Source organism: Magnolia sinica, chromosome 3 (assembly GCF_029962835.1).
Source record: "Magnolia sinica isolate HGM2019 chromosome 3, MsV1, whole genome shotgun sequence".
NCBI classification, from domain to species: domain Eukaryota; kingdom Viridiplantae; phylum Streptophyta; class Magnoliopsida; order Magnoliales; family Magnoliaceae; genus Magnolia; species Magnolia sinica.
This window is the reverse complement of record NC_080575.1, coordinates 90,748,247-90,774,600: the sequence shown is the minus strand read 5'-3', so window position 1 is coordinate 90,774,600 and position 26,354 is coordinate 90,748,247. Positions and strand designations below refer to the sequence as shown.

At 42.6% G+C, this 26,354-nt stretch overlaps 1 protein-coding gene and 1 pseudogene across 1 annotated transcript in view; both read left to right on the top strand.

Annotated features, from left to right (window-relative positions):
• The window catches only part of LOC131240215 (ribonuclease 2-like), a 58,556-nt gene that overhangs the window by 17,687 nt on the left and 14,515 nt on the right, over positions 1-26,354 (top strand). Inside the window, exons 4-6 of the mRNA XM_058238339.1 lie at positions 9,473-9,574; positions 9,697-9,700; positions 24,140-24,231. Coding sequence (XP_058094322.1) covers positions 9,473-9,574; positions 9,697-9,700; positions 24,140-24,231 — 198 coding nt within the window. The remainder of the gene's footprint in view (positions 1-9,472; positions 9,575-9,696; positions 9,701-24,139; positions 24,232-26,354) is intronic.
• On the top strand, positions 13,444-13,599 carry LOC131241577 (U2 spliceosomal RNA; annotated as a pseudogene).

Here is a 26,354-nt window from a genome sequence, read left to right as displayed (position 1 = left end):
GTCTTAGCGGATCAAGGTACAATGGTTAACATGATTTGCAATGGTAAGTTTGGTACCTTAGATTCAAGCAATAACGTCCATACATGGTGAACATACATCGGAGAATCGGGTTACTTGACGAACTCGACTAGCACGAGCGCACGTTGGGTTGAACGACATAGAGTGCGCAAACACTCCGGGTGGCCAAACCACTGCCGTCAACTCTAATATGACTCGGGTTCGTCAAATCACGTCCTTCGTAGTGAAAGCAATCTCAGCCACGAACTCAAGGCCGACTACCGATTTCCTGGACTAATCCATAGTCCCAAACACATTCCACTACAGTAGATATTCATATAGAATTTAGAACAGTAATGGAACAACAACTCAAATCATGTAGAATATGAGCATTTGAAGAATATCAACTCAACATGGATTTTCACATAAGTAATGCTTAAAGTTAACAACAAAGAATATGACTTGCATGTAGGAAATCATACACACCAAGTAGATCATGTAGACATTTCTACAAACACTTAGAATACATAATTCAACATACATGACGTATGTTGAAATACACGCATTCGGACAAATCCTTTTACCAAGGAGTTGTCACACATACATCTAGCACAAATACACGACAGATAATCATGACAATCACATGTTCATATTTTATACGTATACGGTAATTTATACATATACATAGAATACACAAATCTCAATACAGCACATGCATATTAGGAACGCATAATAAACATAGCATTTGGCATGTGAAATCTCATCCATAACAAGAATAAACCATTAGCTGGCATTGAAAGCCTTGAAAACCATAACCTATACGATTAAAGTCCGCACCTTAAACCAGAAATAGAACACCGAACTGATTTAGACGATATGTCTTCGTCAACGGCGACAGAACAACCTAAGGCAAGAATAGAAATGAGCTACAACACACATACTATTCTAAGCTCCAAAACAGATTAGGGTTAGGTGAACTTACCCAAGGATGAACTCAGAATCGCCGGAAAAACGATTCCAAAGTGTAAGTTCGTGCTGTCGGCCTACATTGATTGATGACGAGCCTTTTGTAGTGACCTTGAGCATACCTGGATACCGCATTGAGGTGACGAGCCGTAGTGTAGTAACGAAGGTATGATAGGCATGCATTGATTGGTGACGAGCCCTTTGCAGCGACCTAAACCATATGATCTTATGAGATTGTCTAGGACTGACGGCCCTAGAATGGATCACTGTTTGGACAATTGATATGAGGAAGGTACCTTAGCTTCCCAATCCTGCTGTATGAAAAGGACTAATAACAACTTGGAAATCATGTTCATGCGCCGCATTTGCATGTGCCTGGAAGAGGTGGCGCACTTTGAGGCGATGTCATGCGTAACGTAAGATGAAGACGCTGAGGGTGTACGCGCGAGGGCACGCATCATTCTACATACGTCCTTGCACTAACAAGAGTACTTAGGACATGTTTGATTGTTCTGCTTTATCATTACTGCTTGATTGAATTGATAACATGTTAACCTTTGCTTTATTGTTCCACTGAGTTGATCACTCACTCCCACGTTCTAGGACGGTGTTTAAACACCCACCAGACTGTCTTAGTTGCAGATGTTGATGCGACCTCTGAGGCAGAACCGGAGTTTGAGGATGATGAGGCTGCATTTTCTTTCATGCAGTTTTCAGGCGGGTTCTAGCGAGCCATGTCCTGATGCGTGGGATTCTGGGACTTCTTTTTGGGATTAGATGATGTCATTTGATATTTGTAATTTTGATAGTAACACTTGTAAGTATGACCTGGTATGTATATGTATTTCAGGGATTCGCACATGTACACATATATTTCTTTAAGTCTTCCGCTTGCGTTCTTCACTTATCCCTGAATTATGTTTGCAGTTTGGCTAAATCTATTCCATGTTTTATGCAATCATACAGACAACATAAATCCATCATTCAATATGTTGCATAAGTGATGTTTTGAAACTCGGGAGCTGGGTTATGCTCGACCCCCGAATTTCAAGGCGTTACAAGTTGGTATCAGAGCTCGGGCCGACGAGTTTGTGGCCGAGTGTGGCCCACCCCTCCACGGTTTGCTGATTAAAACCCTTCCTAAGCCCTACTTCCTTCACAAAAGACCCTCCCAAGCTCTCCTTTTCTCCAAGTTTCTCTCAAAACTCCACCAAATCTCTCCCCAATCTCCTTCTTCCATTTTTCGTGCTCACCCCATCAACCCATCTCAAAACCTCACCCCCATTGCTGATTTCACTCTCTTTTCTTCTCATTTGGGCTCTCAAATCCCTCTTTGGGATCTCAAGTGTGTGGAAGCTTCACCATCCTTCCCATTTCTCCCATTTCTCTCATTTCCCATTGCCCTCTTTGAGTTTATCACGGCCATCTTTTCCATCTCTACTCTTCTTTCTTTGATGGGGAAGAAGAGAGCGCCCGTGGATGAAGCCGGGCCTAGCCGCCCAACTCGTGCACGGAGGCCGAAAGGTGCCGCCGCGAGCACGACTGCCACCCGTGAATTTCAGACCAAGCGGGGCCTTGATCCTCGAGCTCCCATTGGAAGAACCTTGTTGGCGGAGTTATCTCATGGAGTCTATGAAGGCCGTAGGGTCCTTTTTGAGGCTCATGCTGATCTGCGGCTGTATGGCGAGTTTCTGTTGCTGGAGCGTCTAGAAGAGGCTTGTTAGTGTCCCTTGTTTGGGGGCGAATATCGCGCCAATGCAAGCACTGTTCGAGTTTTTTATGCCAATATTCGTGATCATTCGCTGGAGCCTCTGCAATTCAAGATTCCTTGTGGAAGCGGTCGGGAGGCCACGGTCAACGTCGCTTTGATATCTCGACTCCTGAATGTGCCACTTGGTGAGGTGCATGCTAGTGAGAAGAATTTGAACAGTATGCGCGAGAGGGATCGTCGCACCCGGCTCTTGTGTGGTCGTCTGGTCGAATGGCAGCCTAATAGAAGTCTTCTAGCTACCAACATGACGGACGACTTCCGCTTGCTTCACCACATGTGTACGTTCAATGTATATCCAAGGTGGAGCAACCGCAGCGAGTGTACGCGCCTGATGGTAGATTTTCTGTATCAGGTGGGGCAAGGAGTGAAGCTATGTGTGCCGACGTACATCTTGCGTCAGATCATTCTCACCGCTCATTCGACTAGGAGGACCGAATCGCTCCCATTTGGCCGACTTATCTGTAAGCTTGCACATGAGTTTGGCTATAGGCTTGGGGCAGAAAAGCCGGTATCTGTTCGCCACATTAATCTGACGACCCTTAAGCAGATGAAAATTGTTCCTCGTCGACAAGCCTCAGAAAGTGAGGATGAGACAGAGAGCGATGATGAAGAGAGTTATGCTGAAGGTGGAGCTGAGATTGAAGAAGAAACAGAGCAGGACGAGGAAGAGGTTGAGGCACAGGATACGAGTTAGAGTTCTCCTCCTGTGGCACCAGAGCAGAGCGCAGATCAAGCTGCCAGGGATGCCCGTATTGCTCGGCTTGAGGAAGGGCGGGCTGTTTTATGCCAGGATATTGTGGATCTTCGAGGCCTTTTGAAGCATAAGTTCAAGAAGGTGACTCGAACTCTGAAGTCTATCCTGTGTTGCTTGCAGGATAAGGGTGCCCCGCCTCCATCTCCTGATTCCGACGAGTAGTTGTCGTCGTAGTCGTCCTTTGCTTTGTTTTGTTGTGTTGCCATTGTTGGCTTTGTTGTTGGTAGTTGTTTATGGTTTGAAGTTTTAGATGTTTTAGTTTACATGCTTTCCTGTCGTGATTCATGTAATGCTGCACTACTTGTATTGCGGCAAATTTTGTTAAATGGAATGCATGTTGCTTATGGTTGAAGTTGTGCTGTGATTGCTGTGTGGGTGGATTATGTGGATGTTGAATCTTACAGGTTGCATCCTTTGTTGAATGTAGGGTATGCCTCCTAAGGGTTCGAAGACATCGGCCCGTCTCTCTTTGATCGAGTCGCTTGTCGGGGTTTCTCCCCTGAGCGATAGTCAGACGGATCCACAGTCGGGCCCGTCTCATACTAGTGCTGGGCCGACACCTGTGATTCCACCTATGGCTCCTCCAGTCACGCCTTCGGTTCCTGAGCCGAACTGTGCATCTTCGTCTGCTCCGCCTTCTGATAGGTTTGAGTAGATGATACTGTTGATGCAGCAGCAGCAGATTCAGCACCAGCAGTACCAGTAGCAGCAGCGGTTTCTATCTTCCATGGCTGGCATCTTTGCTCAGTCGGTGGGGGCGACTCCACCTGCTTCACCTATGCACTCATCTAGGAGCGCTAGTGCGAGCGACACTTTTGAGCGATTCCAGCTCTTACGACCTCCCACATTTGCGGGTTCTCGTAAACCCGAGGAGGCCGAGTACTGGATTGATCGCATCTCTAAAATGCTCAGACCGCTGCACTGTTCTGAGGTTGAGCAGGTTGAGCTTGCCTCCTTCATGTTTGAGAAGGAGGCCAGTTTTTGGTGGGACAGTGTTCTCCGCACTGTTGAGGAAGGATTTGAGTGGTCGTGGCAGGCGTTTGAGGCACGCTTCCACGAGAAGTACTTCTCGGTTACGTACTGACATGAGTAGGAGAGTGAGTTCCTTCACCTCCGCCAGGGAGGGATGTCGGTGACGGAATATGAGAACTGGTTCATTGAGCTAGGTCGCTATGTTCCCTTGATTCTGGGTGATCAACCGATGAGGATGCGGCGCTTTTCTGAGGGATTGAGGCCTGAGATCCGATTGAAGATATGCTGTGCTAGCATTTCTTCCTATGCGGAGTTGGTGAGCATGTCCTTGCGAGCTGAGCAGGACGGGGACAGGTCGTCCCGTATGCGAGCACCTATGGTTCCTAGGCCGCGACCTGACTTTCAGAGTGCACCTTTTCTCGGCAAGAGGCCGCGAGCAGATTCTCCTCCGAGGCGTTCAGGGCCTCCCGCTTAGCAGGTGCGAGCTGATCTTCGTTGTTCGTATTATGGGAAGATGGGGCATTTTGATCGTTTTTGCTTTTCGCGTATGTGGGCTAGTGGTTTTACTCCACCGCAGAGGATCAGCCGTCCGATGTCTCAGTTTATATCACCTCCACCTCTTCGTTCAGACCTGCTGTACCTAGCTTCAGGTCACCTCAGCGGCCCATGGTTCCTTCGCCGAATCGTCAGCAGCAGGCTCGAGTTCACGCGCTCTCAGCTGAAGCGCCTATGTCTGACTTGGTGCCGAGATCCTTCGAGGTTACAGCGCACATTGAAGGTATTCCCGTTTCTATGTTGGTGGATACATGGTCCACTACCTCTCTTATATCGTATGCGGCAGTTAGGCGTCTGAGTTTGAGCACTATTTCCATGCAAAGAGTGACGCTCACTACCGCTACAGGGATCTCCTCTGCTATGAACAAGCGTTGTATGGATTGTTTGATTGATCTAGGGAGTGGATCGATTCTTGTTGATCTTTTTGTTGCACCTCTTTTCCATTACGATGTTATTATGGGTATGGATTGACTCACGAGGATGCGAATAGAGATTGATTGTGAAGCGAGGTCGGTGACAATCCATGGACCTGAGGGCGAGACAGTTACTTTCCCAGCTCAGGTTAGTTACCCTTTTCGTCTTGGTTATTATACTTCTCTGTTGGAAAGTATGGCTGAATTGGCGTTTGAAAGCACGCCTGTAGTTCGGGAGTTTGAAGATGTGTTTGAGTCGATTCCTGGATTACCTCCTCAGCGTGAGATTGACTTTATTATCGATCTCATGCCTGGTGTGGCGCCCATTTCTTTGCTCACCTATCGTATGCCTCCAAGTGAAATGGAGGAATTGAGGAAGCAGATAGATGGCTTGTTGAATTTGGATTTTATTAAGCCTAGTGTGTCTCCTTGGGGAGCACCTGTCCTGTTTGTGAAGAAGAAAGATGGTTCTTTGCGATTATGTATTGATTATTGCAAGTTGAATCAAATAACTGTGAAGAATAAGTATCCTTTGCCTAGGATTGATGATCTATTTGATCAGTTGAAAGGGGCATGGTACTTTTCGAAGGTTGATCTGCAGTCAGGGTATCACCAGTTGCGCGTTAAGAATGAGGACGTGCAGAAGACCGCTTTCAGAACTAGCTTTGGTCACTATGAGTTCCTTGTGATGTCGTTCGGCCTTACGAACGCACCGGCTGTGTTCATGGATCTGATGAACAGGGTATTTCGGCCATTCTTGTTCCGATTTGTCATTGTCTTTATCGATAACATCCTGATTTATTCTGCGATTCGAGAAGAACACGAGGAGCACTTAAGAACGGTCTTGGATACTCCTAGGAAGAATCAGCTTTGAAATCGTTTTTCCGACGATTTTGAGTTCATCCTTGGGTAAGTTCACCTAACCCTAATTTGTTTTGGAGCTTAGATTACATGCACTTGTTGCTCCAATGGGGTCCACATGTAGAGATGGTCTAATGATAAAAACCATCCATGTTTTGGAGCTACAATAGATGGACCACAATGAGGAACTTACACTGAGAGGATGATTGTATTAGCATGCATGCATTTCTTAATTTGGTCCTCTAAAAAGAAAATTTTCAATGATCATCTTTTAATTTGATTGTTGGATCACCGTAGACCTAAGGTAAGACATAGGGAATGGACAGTTCCAATCGTTATACCACATCTACATTTTGGCCCATTGGAGAGATACATGCTAACGATCCTTAGTTGCAAGCTGCAACATATGGAAATCTAACTGTATTCTAGTTGGAAAAAGAAGAATGCTGGCTAGCTACATAGCCCCATCTTCAAGTTTCCCATCCTGGGCCGTTTATAAGATAAGGTCCCCATAGGAATGTTCCTTTGCCAAAAAATCTGGCAGTCCATTGATCAGATGGGCTACAAGTGCACGATGTGGTGGACCGTTAGATGATAACAAGTCCTTTGCATTCAAGGGACATGCCACACACCTGATGAGTTGGATGGCCAAATTTTAGGAAAGTACAGAAATGTGATCGTATTATACGTTTAGGATCCAACAAAGCAAACCACGTAGACACGTGGCACTTTTTCTTGGGGTAGAAGATATGGCATTTGAGATGGGATTGTCTTTCCTGTCTGAGACTCTATGGGCATTGGTTACTATCTAGTTATAGTTTTTAAGCTTTGGGGAGTCAAAAGTCAACAACAAACTCTTCTATGAGCTGGACCAATGCACATGGATTCTAACCTTGTTATACATGCGTTCAGTGTTCATAGTATTGGTATCATTACATATATCCGGACCGAGGATATGGAAACATGTATCGATATCGCCGATGCCAAGAAATGTATCGCTAACTGAGGGAAACATGGGGAAAAATACGAAAATTTTTAGTGAAACTTCAGGAGATTCTAAAAGGTACATTTTATATATTTAGGAATTAAAAAATTGCAAAAAGAAGCATACATAATAAGTTTCCATTTAATGGGAATTAAAGCATGTGTTGTCGTAAAGAACCAGTTCATATCATATAAATGTAGATAACAAATAATAACTAAGACATCCAAAAACTAAAGGACCCCATCCATGCATACATATAGACATTCATACATGTCTATCCATCCATCCATCTATACATACAATTATACATCCATCCATCCATCCATGCATACATAAGTAGTGCATGCAGACATACATGATCCATTCATCCAATCATCTATGCATGCATACAAACATGCATGATGCACACATTACATAGATACATACATGTATCCCTCCCTAAAAAATGTGCCCATCCACAAATACATTATAGAACCATACATCCATAAATAATTTTATTTTTTTTCATTTCATTTTTTTTAATGACAATAAGGTGTCCCTGCCCCCTTTTAAGGTGAGACTAATCCCTGCGGATGCAGGCAATCACCCGCAAACCATGTGCATCGGGGGATCGAACTCGTGTCTGTTGGGAGCAAACCTATTTCAAAATTATTTTATCTATCATATTTTTAAGATCTTAAAAAATGTAATATATTTCTCGAGAAGTGGACCCCATCAATCATCAACATCCATCCATAAATAAAAAAGAAAAAGAAAAATAAACCATATATCTAAGAAAATTAGTTCGAAATTAATTTTCCAAATAAAACATATTTTTAATTAATTTTCAAAATTCTAAAAAATTAAAAAATTCTAAAAATTAAATTATATGATTTAATATCGGCCTACTATCATCAACATACTAAAGTTTGGTCCTCAATTACTTATTTTAGGGGAGAAAATGGGTTTCTTCCAATTTTTCCCAATTTTGACTCCCAAATCTTTATATTTTCAACTCAAATCCATGTCAATGCATGAGAATCATGCATGGACATTTATTTTGGTTGAAATTGAAGCTCAACTGTTAAGAAAAATAGCTCTTTTACGAAAAATCTCATCTTTTTATATCTAGCCTACTATCCCTCTCCTTGCTCTAATCTCCCCCAAATCAAACCTTCTTCCCAAATAAATGAGATGGGTAATTGATGCAGGACAACTAACCACTTGCTCTAAAAGCTCGAATTGATAGAGTGTGGAGAATCAATCCCTTTATCTCATAGCCCAGGCCCCGCATTCATGGGTTAGGTCCTGGCCGAACCCCCCTCGTGGGCCCCAAATAACATGGGTTCTATGGGCCGCCCACCTCGAGTGTGCCCCCGCATCTCACAGGTCACCCCACTCAAGCCCGGTGTGAAAATGCCCTTGCATTAATCATCCCTAATGAGGAGTCTTGAATACCAAACTTCCTTCTCTGATACCACTTTGATGCAGGACAACTAACCACTTGCTTTAAAAGCTGAAACTTAAAAAAATCTCGAATTGATAGAGCGTGGCGAATCAATCCCTTTATCTTATAGCCCAGGCCCCACATCCATGGGTTAGGTCCTCGGCCAAAACCCCCTCATGGGCCCCAAATCACATGGGTTCTGCGGGTTGCCCACCTTGAGTGTGCCCCCGCATCCCACAGGCCACCCCACTCTAGCCCGATGCGAAAATGCCCCTGCATTAGTAATGGTCGAAATCCAATTCCGAACTGGTTTCTCCAAAAAAAATCTAAAAAATTATTGTATTTTCTGCTTTTTAGGTTTTTTTTTTTTTTTTTTTTTTTTTTTTAAATTTACATCAATATCACAAGTTCTCTGGACAAGAATTGGTGTTGGCGATAATATCGCCTATATCATCGACACCAGGAATTTATAGTAAAGCGCACATGGTGATATTTTCCCTTCATCAACACTATGCAATGTATCAGCAATATTTTCCCTTCATCAACACTATGCAATGTATCAGCAATATTTTCGCCAATACCAGGAAATATCTCAGTTTCCGGTGGTTTCGGTATCGTCGGGCTGGTGATACTGATAATATCAGTGAATATTATCAATAATATCATTGATATTTGGAACACTGCATGTGTGTGGGCTTAGAAAACCTCTATATTTCATCATGAATAATGTGCATCCATTCATGAGCATCCACCTTCTCCTATTACCTTGCAGATCACATCATTGATGGGAATGCTTGAAAAGTATTGGCCATCCTTAAGTTGCAGCTCTTCCTCACTTTGCCATGGTGGAAAGGGACTGTTTTGGGCACATGAGGTTATTATGAATTTCAGAATCAGCTTGTTTTCCAATTTGACTATCTAACATTTTGTACGACCCTGATGCCATTTTTGTCTTATGTGTTATTGTGCATGGTTTGACTGGATATACGTGAACAGTGGGGTAACATCTTCTACCCTAGACTTGCATGATGCAGCATATTACTAATTTACTGTGCATTTCTTCTTATTCTTCTTCTTGTTTTTTTTTTTTTTTTTTGTTATGTTTTTGGTTTTATCTTTATTTCTTTCTCTGATTCTCAAACTTAAATGTCTCTGTTATTTCCCTCATGTAGGATTCAAGATCTAGATTTAGACTCTAGACTTTTTCTGGTTTAATTGGTTTGTCTAGGCAAGGATCCTAAGGATTGTTATGGTTTTAATTTTGAAATCAACTTGGGCAAGTTTTCAAAAATACAAATTGATTATTGGCTCCCTGATATTTTTTCAAACTTCTGCAAGTTTGTGTAAATGGAAAGTGAAATTGGATTCTGTAGTTTCTGGTTGATTTTTAAGCTTATCTTCAATTAGGGAAAGGAGCAGAGCATTTTTGGGTTTTAGTAATTTTAACCCTCAACCAAAACCTGAAAAACCACATTTGCTACACCTGCTTTTGGACTCTAAAACACCTATACAATATAGGCAGCTCTCCTTATTTTACAGACTTCCACATTTATTTTTCTTCATCCTTTTATGATGATATTTTGTTTCAAACCTGAATTTGGCATAGAACAAATTGTATGGTTTTGGTTCAACCCGAAATTGATCTTCTTGTTTCTCGAATGGATTTTTATCGGACTTGAACAATTGGACAAAAAAACCCCAATCCTCCATTAAGAATCATTGATACAGCTGATTCTTGTCGCCATTTGTTCCATTATCTCATCGAATAACAAATTGGTATTTACAAAGAAGGAATGGCCTTTTTAAAAAATGGGTTTCATCTAGTTAAATAGATTCTGATGTCTGGTATTTTTTAATTTTTCTGCTATGCAATCTCCATTTCTTGCTTTTCTTTAATTTACTAATAACTTTGAACTGATGCTTGCATTTTCCCTTTTTTTTTTCAATACTTTTTTATTTAGAGATTTCCTAATTAAGGATTCTGAAATTTCCTGTTTTTAGCATTGAATTGTTGGACTAGTAACGAAGTTGCTTTAGTAGTCACTGTTTAATTAGAGATTAAGATAACAATTAGTTTAAATTAAGAAAACTTATGTTTTTTTTTTTTTCTCCCTTTTTTCTTCCTTTTGAATTATATTATCTCAGGTGGAATTTTAGCCATGCCATCGCAATTTATTTGCATGGTGCCCATTTTCCATTTGTAGGAATCAACATAGTACAACTTTTTACTATGTGAGTTTGCAGACGAGTTACACTGCGAATCGTCTTGTTTTGTTTTGAATGGCCCCAATTCAATGAGATTTGTCCTAATATTGGATGAGTCGGACCAAGTTAATGGAGGCATGACTCATACCGGTCCTAAACCAATTTGATATGGCTCAGCTGAAATTGGTTTGTATCAGACTATTTTAAATCCAGTGTTCGTAATATCGATACTATCGGCCGATATTATCTGTATCTCACTCCAGCGATACGAAACCAAGTGGAGAGCAGTGTTCGAAATTTCGGTATCGCACCCTTGGGATACAGATACGTATCGGTTATCGCACGGGATATATCGATTGTATCGCATAAGTTATCGCACTTTTTGGGAAACATTGGGAAAATGGTTGAATTTTTTAATGAAACTTTGGGGATTGTTAAAAAAGCCCTTAATACAAACTTTTAAATCATAACATCTCAAAAAAAAGATGCATATAATAAATTTCCTTTATATAGGGTCTTAAAGCTATGCAATGTTTAACTGAACTAATGCAACTATATTTAAATTGAATGCATGATATTTATAAATATATAAAAGTCATGTATGAAAACACAACCAATTCATTGAAAAGCAAAAGAAGTAAAATTTGAGAAATATACATATCAATGATGGGGACTGGTTGTGGCCTAGACCCACATAGAGTTGCGCGGTGGCTCGTAATCATCGTCTCCATCTCGACGGGGAGGGGAATAGTACTACTGCTCCACAAATCAACAATATTGTGACTAGGTTATAGTAGAGTGGTACCAGTTAAGATACTCCCTGACATAACGCTGGTACTCATCTTCTCCGAACCGAATCAATACGCCCATCTGTGGGTACTGCGTAATCGTCACAATCTGCAACTGATATGGATCTGGGAAGGGCACATATGAAGCTCCTTTATATCTATATTGTTGGCCATATCCATACTGTACTCATATCCCTACCTATATGCAGAAGTGAACTCCTGACCATTGTTGAAAAATGATGTGCCATAATTGCTGGAGTCACTCGCCGCGTATCCACTAGGTTCATATCCATGCCCATACTGTGGCATAGAACTCGAGTTACTCTCCTGTGTTTGTGATCCAGATTCATATTGTGGCCTGTAACTCGAGCTCCCCTCCCTCGTCCGTGATCCAAATCTAGAGTCACCTCGCCTGTCACGAATGCATGTGTCCCTTATGCATTTTACTAGCAGCTCCTCAAAATCTGAAAGTTTCTGAGTCCACTCTTTCTGCAGTAGCTTTTGACGCGTGTATGTCTTATTGTAAATAAGACAAGGTCGTGGTTCTCCTGTACGAGAACCATGTTCAGGGTTCTATGTGAAATGATCGAAATTCTCCTCCCCAGTGAAAGGGCTAAGAGGCCTCTTATCCTGACTCCCACCTGTGCCGCCATCATCCCGGTCGCCATCATCATCATCATTCTTACTGTCATCAGAGCCATCGTCACCCTTATCGCCGCCATCATCATCATCGGACTCATTCCCCACATCACTCTCTGACTCAGTTTCGGTGTTAGAAAATGTCTCTGCGCCACGTGTCTCCCGTGATAGTGACTGCCGCAGGCTGCCCTCCAAACTCCTCGTCAATGGGTCGAATGCCTCATCTGGAGACCTCTGCTGCTCCCATGGTATTCCAAATTGGTTACGTAACGGCCGTTACATAACGGTAACGGTCATAACCATTATGCGTTACAGGGTCGAAACAGCTGTAAGGCCGTTACAGAAAAATGTGCCGTAACGGTCCCGTAACGGTCTAGGAAGTACATTTTTCAAAAAATAAAAAATGGCCATAACGGCCGATACGGGGGCTGTAACGGTCGTTACGGCTGGTATCATAACGGTAACGGTGGTGGCCGTTACAGCCACCGTTACCGTTACGGAACACCTTGGCTGCTCCACATGTGCGTCAACATCAATCTCTTATGTCTCTGCTTCTGCTGCAACATGTGGCTCTGGTCACCCATACGAGGTATCCAAGTCATCTGACCTAACCCACTGGTAAACTGGGTCGTCCTCATTCTCAGCATATGCATGCTGTCCGACCGTCATCAGGTCCAGTGGGTCTTCCTGCGCATTTCTTCTTCCTTCCGCGTGGAGCAGCCTCTCTCATAACTTTGTATTATAGTGACAATACACTAGCTTCTGAAGCCTCTCATACTCTATTCTATTACGTTTATTTGTGTGGATGAGGGAGAATGTACTCCAATTCCTTTCACAGGGCGACAAGGACACCATCTGTGTAAGTACACGGACAGCCGGTCGCTGTAAAACCTCGTAGTCAATCCCATACATGTACCACCATTCGCTTGCATATCATGAAATTCTTTCATTATTTTAGATTTTCCAAAATAATATGAAATTTATGTTTATTGCATTAACTCATATGCCATCATGGTGTTCCTTGACTTCACCGCAGGGTGGCACCCAAACATTCCAACCGTGTTGCGGAATCTAACAATCTGTTGGTGGCGTATAACAACCAGGATAAGTAATATCTTTCTCGGCATTTTGGCTAAGATCAAGTGTAGTATTTGTTCTTATCAGTTTAATATTTGATACGTGGGCCATCGGCTCACATGATATTAAATTAATTTCTTGTGGGGGAGGGCCCACCACAGTGGGGTCCTCATTTCAAAAAAAAAAACTAGGATAAGTATGAAATGGTTGAGATGAAGATAAGGAAAATGTAAGTGCGGAACATACTTACCTCACTACCTTCCCCATACAGTTGGGGAATAAGTGATCGTACACCTCATGTACAACCCTCTTTAATGAACTATCTTCATAGAGTTTCCGGCTGTAATGATAATTGGGATTCAGGAAATACGCTAAAAACCAACATCTTCACATCAGTACAACCCTCGTTTATTGTTGCATATAGAAAAAAAAATGTAAAATAAGTACTTACCAACCTGATGTAGTGGGTGAGAAAGCGTCCTTTCCCAATGGTTGTCTATTATTGCATGCACCCACTTATATGCGTTGGGAGGCTTTAGCCATGATGGCCTCTTTCATCTGCTGTATGGACGGATACAGCGACCCCATCGACGGATTTGTCTCATTGTCCACCATCGTCAACACCATATAAATGGGCTCTAGAATACTCAGTACACTATGCACACGATCCCAGAATGTATTTCTCAGCACCAGCTCCTCGATTCTCTAGGTTACTTTCGTCAACCTCTTTTTCCATTCTTCGTAATCATGAGAGGCGAAAAGCTCCCATAACCCCTGTCTGTGTTTGAGGAGGCTACTTAAGATGATATAATTTGTGGCGAATCGTGTCGCCCCAGGGCGCACTATATCCCCACCACACCTCTCGCGCATCGCGGCTAATAACCAGGTGTGGTTCTATATAAAGTTTGTGATGAGCCGTACATTAGTAATTACAGTCTTCACCGACGGCCTATTCCTGATCACCTCCAGCATGAGGTCGATGCAATGGGTTGCGCAGGGGGTCCAATACATATGATACTTCTTCTGAATATCCTTTCCCGCCTTGACAAATGCACTCCTATTGTTTGTAACAAACTGCACAATGTTTCTCCTCCCAACATCTTGCATGACATTGTGCATTAGTCTGAAATGTGGTCACCATCTTTAATTTTATTACTCGCATCTGCAGACTTTAGGAACACTGTCCGTCCCCTGCAATAGACCATAAAATTTATGACCGACATCTTCATCCGTTCGGTCCAATCATCACACATGACGGTGCTGCCGTACATCTCCCATGACTGCTTATACGAATCGACGTATGTCTTTATCTCTGCATGTTCATCATCCAAATACTTTCCCATGATCTCAAAGGGCGTGGGCAGCCGCACACCCTCACCCCCATGCTGCACTTCACTTATCATATTTTTGAAGTGCGGGCTTGCGGTGGTATTCGCGGGGATTTGATCGTATATAAAAAAAACTTTGCTATAAATTTTCTAACTTTTTTCCCTCACATCCCCTCCACTAAACATGTCCTTTATTTTCTTTTGTGTCCCCCCCCCCCCCCCCCCCTTTGTACATCCTCAGATCTGAAGGTAGATCCGGCACCCGTACGCTACTACTCCTGCCCATGCCCCATAATCCTCCCCACCCTACTACCCTCCCCTAGTCCACCCCTAACACTCCCACCTGCTCCACTACCCCCTACCACACTCCCCCCTGCTCCACTCTCCCCACCACGCTCATGGATAGACCCCTCAAATCTAGGCCTACTCGTGTCCCACCTCCTATCCTGATCCCTCTCCTACTGATCCTGCATGGACTCTTGAACTGCGCGTCTATATTTGGGATCGTCATCGCCATCGAGATTCACTACATCCTCCTCACCTACATATGGTGGTCGCCCCAACTCCTCCCTAATCTCCCTCTCCCGTGCATGTCGTTCATCTTTTGTCTTCACTTTTTCTTTTCAATATGACCCTCATCTCTTCTCGCACATCCTGTGGGCACTTAGAGCAATCCACAACATTGTGATACCCTCCCACTAAATGCTCCTTCAAGCGGGTTACCCCCCACTCCTTGATACATGGCCACATAAATTACATATACTCCTGAATCGATTATCGGGAGTGGGCCGGTCATATTACCACCCTTTATCAGGTTGTCTCCCTCTTCCTCTCGACATTTTATCTGTAAAAGATTATTATATTAAAACTTGTTAGGGCCCACCTTGGTGCATGCGTGTATATCCATGCCACCCTTTATCAGCTTGAACCTTGGTGCATGTGATGTATATCCATGCCACATCTTGGTGGGCTGTGATCGGAAGTTGGTGGGCCGTGATCGGAAGCTCCCCTAAAAATCAGATCGTTGCAGCTTGAGCCTTGAAGGTGAGTGAATCTCATAGAAAATAGCCCCAAAAAATGGAAAATTTTTGAGATTTGGGCGATTTGAGGCGATTTGGGCGGAAATCGTGATTTTGGGCGCTTGATTTGGGGGCTTGGGTTTCGGAATCCCTCCCAAAATCAGCTTAAAATCGTGATTTTGGGCACATGATTTGGGGGCGATTTGGGCGTGATTTAAAGAAATCGGATTTCATACTGAGTTACTTAGTAAGCTCTTATCGTACTTAGTAAACTCCATTGGGCCCACCGTGAATGCATGTGATTTATTCACGCCGTCCATCTGTTTTTAAAGATCATTTTAGGTATTGAGCCCAAAATTGAAGCATATTCACAGCTCTAGTGGACCATACCACAGGAAACAGAGTAAGTATTTATTCCCACCGTTGAAACCATTTTGAGGGCTACAGTGATGTTTATTTGTCATCCAACTTGTTCATAATATCAAAAAGACATGGATGAAGGGAAAAATCAAACATCAGCTTGATAGAAAACTTTTGTGGCCCCCAAAACTTTTCAACAGTAAACGTTCAAATCACGTTGTTTTCGTTGGTGTGGTGCACTTGAGATTTTGATATGCTTTATTTTTGTGCTAAAGCACTAAAATTATCTGGTAAAATGGATGAACGGAGTGGATAAAAGCAATGAATGACGGTGGGTCCCGTAGAGTTTACTTAGTACGCTTAGGGTACTGAGTTACTCAGTACGCAATCCTCTTCCCCTTGGGCACCGCTGGGATGTTAGGTGGGGTCCACCTTGATGTTTGTGAGAAATCCACTCCGTTCATTCGTTTTCCTAGATCATTTTAGGACGTGACTGAAAATGAGGCGAATTCAAAACTTAAGTGGGCCGCACTAGAGCAAACAGTGGGAATTCAATCACCACGGCTGAAATATTTTCAAGTGGGCCTCACTTGGGATTTTTGCATGAGGCTAAGTGGATAGTTTTTCACTTCATCCCAGTGGGAATGACCTTATAAACAGGTTCGATGGCATATAAACATCAAGGTGGAGCCCACGAAGGTTTCAACGGTGGAAAACTCTTTCCCTAGTTTTCCCTCTCACATGGCCCACTTGATTTGTGTATCCACCTTATTTTCTGGCGTATGTCATAAAATGATATCATAAAACGGATGGACAGAGTGGATTACTTACAAACATCAAGGTGGACCCCACCTACCATCCCAGCGCACCAACTTGATGCGTACAAACGGACACGGATTGGCTGGCGTACAGTGTACGCTACTGATAAACGTTGTTGAGCCCATTTTGAATGTATGTGTGGCTTATCCACGCAGTCCATCCATTTTTCCATCTCGTTTGAGAGGTTGAGCCCAAAATTGTAGCATATCCAAAGATCTAGTGGACCATACCACAGGAAAGAGTGGGAATAATGATTTCGATCGTTGATACGTTCCTAGGGCCCACAGTGATGTTTATTTGTCATCCAACATGTTCATAAGATCACAAAGACATGGATGAAGGGAAAAAACAAATATCATCTTGATCCAAAACTTCCGTGCCCCCCAAGAATATTTCAACGTTAGATGTTTATTCGTTTTTGTTCTTGTGGTGTGGTCCACCTGAACTTTGGATGTGCTTCATTTTTCGACTAACAATCTAAAATTACCAAGTAAAATGGATGAGGGGAGTGGATAAAATACATAAATCACAGTGGGTCCCATAGAGTTAACTCAGTATGCTTGGCGTACTAAGTTACTCAGTACACAGTCCGCTTCCGTGTAGCACGCAGGGCGTGGATTACGTACTACCCCCGACTGTTCGGAGCTCCGGATAGGCGGATGATCTGAGGGCCATTGAGGGGCCACCGTGATGTATGACTTTTATCCACACCGTCCATCCATTTTTTCATATCATTTGAGTATTGAACCAAAAACAAGGCATATACAAGTCTCAAGTGGACCACACCACAGGAACCAGCGGTGCTAATTGACGCTGTATGTTGAAACCTTCAACGGTAGGAATTTAATCCTCAATGCGTGGTCCATTTGAGACTTCGATCTTCTCTGTTTTTGGGATAAAAATCTAAAATGATATGGAAAAATGTATGGACGGTGTGGATAAATTTCATACATCACGGTGACCCCTCAGTGTCCCTCGAAGACTCTGCCTGTCCCGAGCTCCGAACGGGCGGGGGTAGTACCTAATCAGCGCGCTAGCACCCACCACTAACAGACGTCACCTAGTTCTGTGGGTCCCATCATGAGGTACGGGTTATATCCAAACCGTCCATCCACTTGTATAGCTCATTTGAGGGGTTGAGCCGAAAAATAAGACATCCAAAAATCAACTGGACCACACTGTAAAAAGCAGTGGACCCTATGAGCGTCTACTGGTGGGTGTTCAATCACCACTTTGTGGCCCACTTAAGCCTTGGTTCTGCCTCATTTTTGGTATCATACCCTAAAATCATCTGTAAGTAGGGATGGATGTTGTGGATAAGACCTTTACATCACGGTGACCCTCACATTATGTGGTCTATCTACGCTTCTCATCCCCATTGTACCATATGGTGTGACCCACTTCAGTTGTGGGTCTAGCAGATTTTTGGACCGTGTATCATGTACCATGGGCCATTTTAGTTGTGGGTCTATCCCCATTGTACCATGGGCCATTCACGTGGACCGTGTATCATGTTTGTTCTCCCTCAGCTTAAAAACAACAGCAACAGTCCAGATCAGGTTAGAAACCCTTATATCATGACCCCACCTTATATCAAAATCCAATGTATATGTGAAATCCACCCCGTCTATTAGGTTAGAACCCCTTATATTCACTATCAAGCTGAAACAATCGGCCGATGAAAACATCAATTGGCCATAACAATGGGACCAATGTACAATTGGGACTAAAAACCTCTACGTTCATGCAGTGTGGCCCATTGGAGTTTTGGGCCAAGATTATTTTCGTCATTTACTTTATCCCTAAGGTTCACAGCTTATAAATTCATTTGATAGAAGATACACAACATGGTGAGCCCCCATACAAACATATATAGTTGGCATTACATACCCTTGGTTTACTTATGGTGTGGACAGTCTTTCTAGCTGATGTTTGGCTCCACTGCCTATCATTTAGGATAGAACTTGATGGACGGAGTGGATTTTAAATGGACAACATGGTGGGCCAACACAACTTGATTGTTGTACGCACTGCTTAAAACAAGTGTTGTTGACGATTCCACTCCCTCAGATTGTACAATGGGAATTGCGTGTACTCCGGCAGAGTGGGACGATAATACACAGGCACTCAGGAATTGTCCATGTGGACTGTCCAAATTGTAGGACCTACAATGGATAGAACATCAACAAAACGTCAAATTGATTGGGTGATCTTAAGCTCCAATTGATGGACGTTTGTTTATTGGATTTGGGCCGTTGAATAATTTTCATCTCAAACATCTGCATGGTGATCCCGCCACCTTTGTGGGGCCAACCGTGATGTATGTGTTTTATCCACACTGTCTGTACATTTTCTTTGGGTGGATTTTCTTTGGGCCATATGGTTCATGCACACGGGAGTGGATTAGGTGACACCCCGGTAACACTTTAGTGGGTATAACACTTTAATGTTTAATTGCCATCCAACCTTTTGGTAATGTAAAGAAGACCGATATATTGCATGTATATTTTACTTGAGTTGCTTATTGCCTATTGGATTGTGCTCTATGGCCCCACCACGATGTATGTGTTTTATCTACGCCATCCATCTGAGATTTGGATAATTCTCATTTTTAGGATCATTCCTTAAAATAATATGGTAAAATGGATGGGCGGCATGGATATACAACACATGCACCAAGGTGGGCCCTAACAAGTTTTAATATAATATTCTTTTACAAATAAAATGTCGGGAGGAAGAGGAGGGAGACAACCTGATAAAGGGTGGCAATATGGCCGGCCCACTCCCGATAATCGATTCGGGAGTATATGTAATTTATGTGGTCGTGTATCAAGGAGCAAGGGGGTAACCCACTTGAAGGAGCATTTAGCGGGAGGGTATCGCAATGTTGTGGATTGCCATAAGTGCCCACATGATGTGCGAGAAGAGATGAGGGCCATATTGAAAGAAAAAAGTGAAGACAAAAGATGAACGACATGCACGGGAGAGGGAGATTAGGGAGGAGTTGGGGCGACCACCATATGTAGGTGAGGAGGATGTAGTGGATCTCGATGGCGATGATGATCCCGAACATAGACGCGCAGTTCAAGAGTCCATGCGGGATCAGTGGGAGAGGGATCAGGATAGGACGTGGGACATGAGTAGGCCTAGATTTGAAGGGTCTATCCATGAGCGTGGTGGGGGGAGGGGCAGGGGGGAGTGTGGCAGGAGGTAGTGGAGCAGGTGGGAGTGTTAGGGGTGGACCAGGGGAGGGTAGTAGGCGGGGAGGATTATGGGGCATGGGCAGGAGTAGTAGCGTGTGGGTACCGGATCTACCTTCAGATCTGAGGATGTATAAAGAGGCAGGAGGGACACAAAAGAAAATAAAGGACATGTTTAGTGGAGGCGATGTGAGGAAAAAAGTTGAAAATTTTATAGCAAAGTTTTTTTTTTATATACGATCAAATCTCCCCAAATGCCGCCGCAAGCCCGCACTTCAAAAATATGATAAGTGAAGTGCAGCGTGGGGGTGAGGGTGTGCAGCTGCCCACGCCCTTTGAGATCATGGGGAAGTATTTGGATGATGGACATGCAGAGATGAAGACATACGTCGATTCGTATAAGCAATCATGAGAGATGTACCGCTACACCGTCATGTGTTACGGTTTGGACTGGACCGATGAAGATGTCGGTCATAAATTTTATTGTCTATTCAGGGGACGGGCGGTGTTCCTAAAGTCTGTAGATGCGTGTAATAAGATTAAAGATGGTGACTACATTTACAAACTAATGCACAACGTCATGCAAGATGTTGGGAGGAGAAACATTGTGTAGTTTGTTATAGACAACGGGAGTGCATTTGTCAAGGTGGGGAAGGATATTCAAAAGAAGTATCATATGTATTGGACCCCCTGCACAGCTCATTGCATCGACCTCATGCTGGAGGCGATCGAGGATAGGCCATCGGTGAAGACTGTAATTACTGATGCACGACTCATCACAAACTTCATATATAACCACACCTGGTTATTAGCCGCGATGCGCGAGAGGTTTGGTGGGGATATAGTGCGCCCTGGGGCGATGCGATTTGTCACGAATTATATCGCCTTAAGTAGCCTCCTCAAACACAGACAGGGGTTACGGGAGCTTTTCGCTTCTCATGATTACGAAGAATGGAAAAGGAGGTTGACGAAAGTAAGCTGGAGAATTGAGGAGCTGGTGCTGAGAAATACATTCTGAGATCGCATGTGTAGTGTACCGAGTATTCTAGAGCCCATTTATATGGTGTTGAGGATGGTGGACAATGAGACAAATCCGTCGATGGGGTCGCTGTATCCGTCCATACGGCAGATGAAAGAGGCCATCATGGCTAAATCTCCCAACGCATATAAGTGGGTGCATGCGTAGACGAGGGTTGTACTGATGTGTAGATGTTGGTTTTCAGCGTATTTCCTAAATCCCAAATCACACTACAGCCGGAAACTCTACGAAGTTAATTAATTAAAGATGGCTGTACATGAGGTGTATGATCACTTATTCCCCGACCGTATGGGGAAAGGCACCTTTTGTAGTGAGGCAAGTATGTTCCGCACTTACATTTTCCTTATCTTCATCTCAATCGTTTCATACTTATCCTGGTTGTTATGCGCTATCAACAGATTACTAGATTCCGCGATACGGTTGGAATGTTTGGGTGCCACCCTGCAGTGAAGTCAAGGAACACCATGATGGCATGTTTAATGCAATAAACATAAATTTCATATTATTTTGGAAAATCTAAAATAATGAAAGAATTTCATGATATACATGCGAGTGGTGGTCCATATACGGGATTGACTGCGAGCAATTGGTTGTCCGTGTGCTTGCATAGACGGTGTTCTCGTCACCCTATGAAAGGAATTAGAGTACATTCTCCCTCATCCACACAAATAAACGTAATAGAATAGGGTATGAGAGGCTTCAGAAGCTAGTGTATTGTTACTACAATATGAAGTTACGAGAGATGTTGTTCCGTGCAGAAGGAAGAAGAAAAGCGCATGAAGACCCACTAGACCTGATGACGGTCGAACAACATGCATATGCTGAGAATGAGGAAGATGACCTAGTTTACCAGTGGGTTAGGTCAGATGACTTGGATACCTCGGATGGGCGACCAGAGCCACATGTTGCGGCGGAAGCAGAGACACAAGGGATTGATGTTGACACACATGTGGAGCAGCAGAGGTCTCCTGATGAGGCATTCGACCCATTGACGAGGAGTCCGGAGGGCAGCCCACGACAGTCACTATCACGTGGGACACGTGGCGGGGAGACATTGTCTGACACCGAGACCGAGTCAGAGAGTGATGCGGGGAATGGGTCCAGTGATGGCGATGGCGGTGATAAGGGTGACGAAGACTCTAATGACAGTAAGGATGATGATGGCGACAGGGATGATGGCGGCGCGGGTGGGAGTCAGGATAAGAGACCTCTTAGCCCTTCACTGGGGAGGAGAATTTCGATCATTCCGCACAGGACACTGACCATGGATCTCGTCCAGGAGAACCACGACCCCGTCTTATTTACAATAAGACATACACGCATCAAAAGCTACTGTAGAAAAAGTAGGCTCAGAAACTTTCAGATTTTGAGGAGGACTGTATGCTGGCAAAATGCATGTGGGACACAAGCGTTCGTGACAGGCGAGGTGGCTCTAGATTTGGATCACGGACGAGGGAGGGGAGCTCGAGTTAAATGCCACAACATGAATCTGGATCACAAACACAAGAGAGTAGCTCGAGTTTTGTGCCACAGTATGGGCATGGATATGGACCTAGTGGATATGCAGCGAGTGACTCCAGCAGTTACGACACATCATTTTTCAACCATGGTCAGGAGTTCACTTCTGCATATGGGCAGGGATATGAGTAGCAGTATGGATATGGCCAACAATATGGATACTAAAGAGCTTCATATATGCCCTTCTCAGATCCATATCAGTTGCAGACTGTGATGATTACGCAGTACCCACGGATGGGCGTATTGATTCAATTCAGAGAAGATGAGTACCAGCGTTATGTCAAGGAGTATCTTAACTGGTACCACTCTACTATGACCTGGGCATAATATCGTTGATTTGTGGTGCAGCAGTATGGATATGGCCAACAATATGGATACCAAGGAGCTTCATATGTGCCCTTCTCAGATCCATATCAGTTGCAGACTGTGACGATTACGCAGTACCTACAGATGGGCGTATTGATTCAATTCAGAGAAGATGAGTACCAGCATTATGTCAGGGAGTATCTTAACTGGTACCACTCTACTATGACCTGGGCACAATATCGTTGATTTGTGGAGCAACAGTACTATTCCCAACCTCGTCGAGATGAAGACGATGATTACGAGCCACCGCGCAACTCTATGTGGGTCTAGGCCACAACCAGTTCCCATCATTGATATGTATATTTCTCAAATTTTACTTGTTCTTTTACTTTTCAATGAATTGGTTGTGTTTTCATACATGACTTTGATATATTTATAAATATCATGCATTCAATTTAAATATAGTTGCATTAGTTCAGTTAAACATTGCATAGCTTAGGACCCTATACAAAGGAAATTTATTATGTGCATCTTTTTTTTTGAGATGTTATGATTTAAAAGTGTGTATTAAGGGCTTTTTTAACAATCCCCAAAGTTTCTTTGAAAAATTCAACCATTTTCCCAATGTTTCCCCATGTTTCCCAAAAAGTGCGATACAAACGATATATCCCGTGTGATAACCGATGCGTATCTGTATCCCAAGGGTGTGATACATGGTGCGATACCGATATTTCGAACACTGTTTAAATCATGCCCCAAATTGCTAGGACAAGGCTACGATGATGATGAATTATGACTGTTTACAGAATTCAAATAATGTTTATTCATACTTATTGCAACCATGTACATACGGATCCTTTTTTTATTTCCCTTATCTGACGACTCATAGGCCATTGATCGGAGGTCTAGGCAATTGTTTGGAGAATTTCCCATCCATGGTAGGGACCATCAGACCTACAGTCTATTTGAGCAAACCGTAGCTTGTCACAGGCTGGAGCATCAGGACATGACTCACACTATGATGCATCATAACTTTCTAGTTTCTCCTTGCATTTTTCTTCTTTTGTTTTATGCTATTCTTTTTATGCTCTTTGGTTTTATATTAGGCAAGTGACTTCTTTTATTTCACTGTTGCTTGCAGAAAAACACGGGACTTGTTCATTTCCAGTAATTCAGGATGAATACAGCTACTTTTCAACTGCCCTCAACCTTTACGTCAAGTATAACATGACGGTTAGTATTTAGAGGAAAAGCTGGAAATCCACATCTCACACTTCTTTTGCATGTATGTTGTGGTGTACACATTATCTCTCCTCGTAAGTCTTAGACAATATATAGCAAAAGACTTGCAGTATAACTTGAGTGGTTTTGTATAGCTAACAGTGTTTTAAATAGCGGTAGCGTGTTGCATAGCATTCAGCCCTTTATGGTGCGTAGCGTAAATAGCATAGCGCATAGCATAAGCTACATGATACTTCTATTTTTAATTTAAAAATAGGAAAAATATGGTAAATAGTAAGGGGAAAAAAACAGAATAAATATAAAATGCCTAAAGATGTATCATTTTTTCAAGTATAAGCATGTTCAAGCAAATTATTAATTATCATTTATCAAAAGCCAATCCACATATAAAGCCATAAACCAAATCAAATAATTATCACATCAACAATTTTCCAAGCAAACGACTTTAATTAATAATATCTAATTGAAACCACAAGTCACAACTCACAAGTATGAAAGAAATAAAAATCCTACAGGTTAAGAGTATTAAGTACAATACAAATGTCATCTATACAAAGAGGGGTTTTCAAAAACCCTCTTTCGAAACCCTTTTTTGTTTTAAGTTTAGTTTTAAAGGTTTTTAGGATGTGAGTTTCACACCAACTTTAACAAAGGATCACCACCATTTTAAGTGAAACTAAATAATGAAAGGTTTGCTTTTAACTTTACATTTTAAGTTATATATATATATATATATATATATATATATATATATATATAATGTGAGTTTTACACCATTTTTAACGAACAAAACTAAATAAAAAATAAAAAAATACCCTATAGCGTATGCTACAAATGCTACACGCTACAACCCCTGTAGTGTACACTACATGGAATTTACGCTATTTAGCTACACTACGACTACTATTTGAAACATTGATTGCTATTGTCATTGAAGTCACTAGAACTTTTCCATACTTGGAGCATACCATTTCTTGTCATCCTTTTGAATCATCAACTTATTCATGCCTAGGATTGGAACTATGCATCTAGAAATAGTTTGGTGTTTCAAGATGAATTTAGTGTCCTATAGAATCAAATTGAATAATGAGATTTGAACTGTAAATCGCAGTTAAGGGGGCCATTTGGATGTACCAATCACTCAATGGTGTGAGTCGGATAATGACAGAAAGACATTTGGCGTGGGTTTCTTTCTTCTTCTTTTTTTTTTTTTCTTTTTTTTTTTTTTTTCGGGAAACCATGTCCAGAGGCAAATTTCCCAAAATTATTATGAATTAAACAAAAGAGAGCTAATCTCATCCCCTCAAAAGGAATAGATACCTAAACATACTAATGCAGGAGCATCTGGGCCCAACATTAACTACACCGTTCATATTTGAGGAAGTCCCGATCATAGCACACAAAGAAGGAGATCTTTGAGGCTCCATATGATGGTTATTATATTCGAAAAGAAGGAGATCTTTGAGGCTCTATATGATGGTTATCATATTCGATCCAGGTGGGCATCATGGACCTAGGTTTGCAAGCCTCGTGGACTCAACATCTGGACTTCCAAACACCCAAAGTCCAAACAAGACCATGATCAGCTAGGAAACAACAATGAATCACAACTGCGCACATCTGGACGTTTTTGCAATAAGAAACAGTGGTTTGAGGGAGAAGATTGGCTGGGGAAATGGGATTTCCGCCAGCTAGTGATGGGTCTGGATTTCCCCCGGCTAGTGATGAGACCCCAGACCCATCACTAGATGACGAAAGTCCTATTCCTACCAGCTAGTGATGTAATGGGCCTAGGTCGGGATGGTGAGGTTTCAATTTCCACCACAGTGTGACGTCTGTTTTTATCCAGTTTTGCTTTGCTTTAGTTGTTTGCATAAGTTTAGGGATCTTTTGGTATCTGTGCGTTGTATTAGTATTTGTGTGGATGAGATTAGAAATTAGGATAGATGAAGATGATGATGATGGATGGCGTAGATTGATTAGGCTTATGTTCAGTTTACAGACTCTCATTGTGTTATAATTTGGGGTGGTTGGATTGATGAATCAGAGTTTTCTCTTTGAGAGAAGGAAGAAGAAAAGACGGTGGATTCCTTTTCATGTTCTTGATCTTGAAG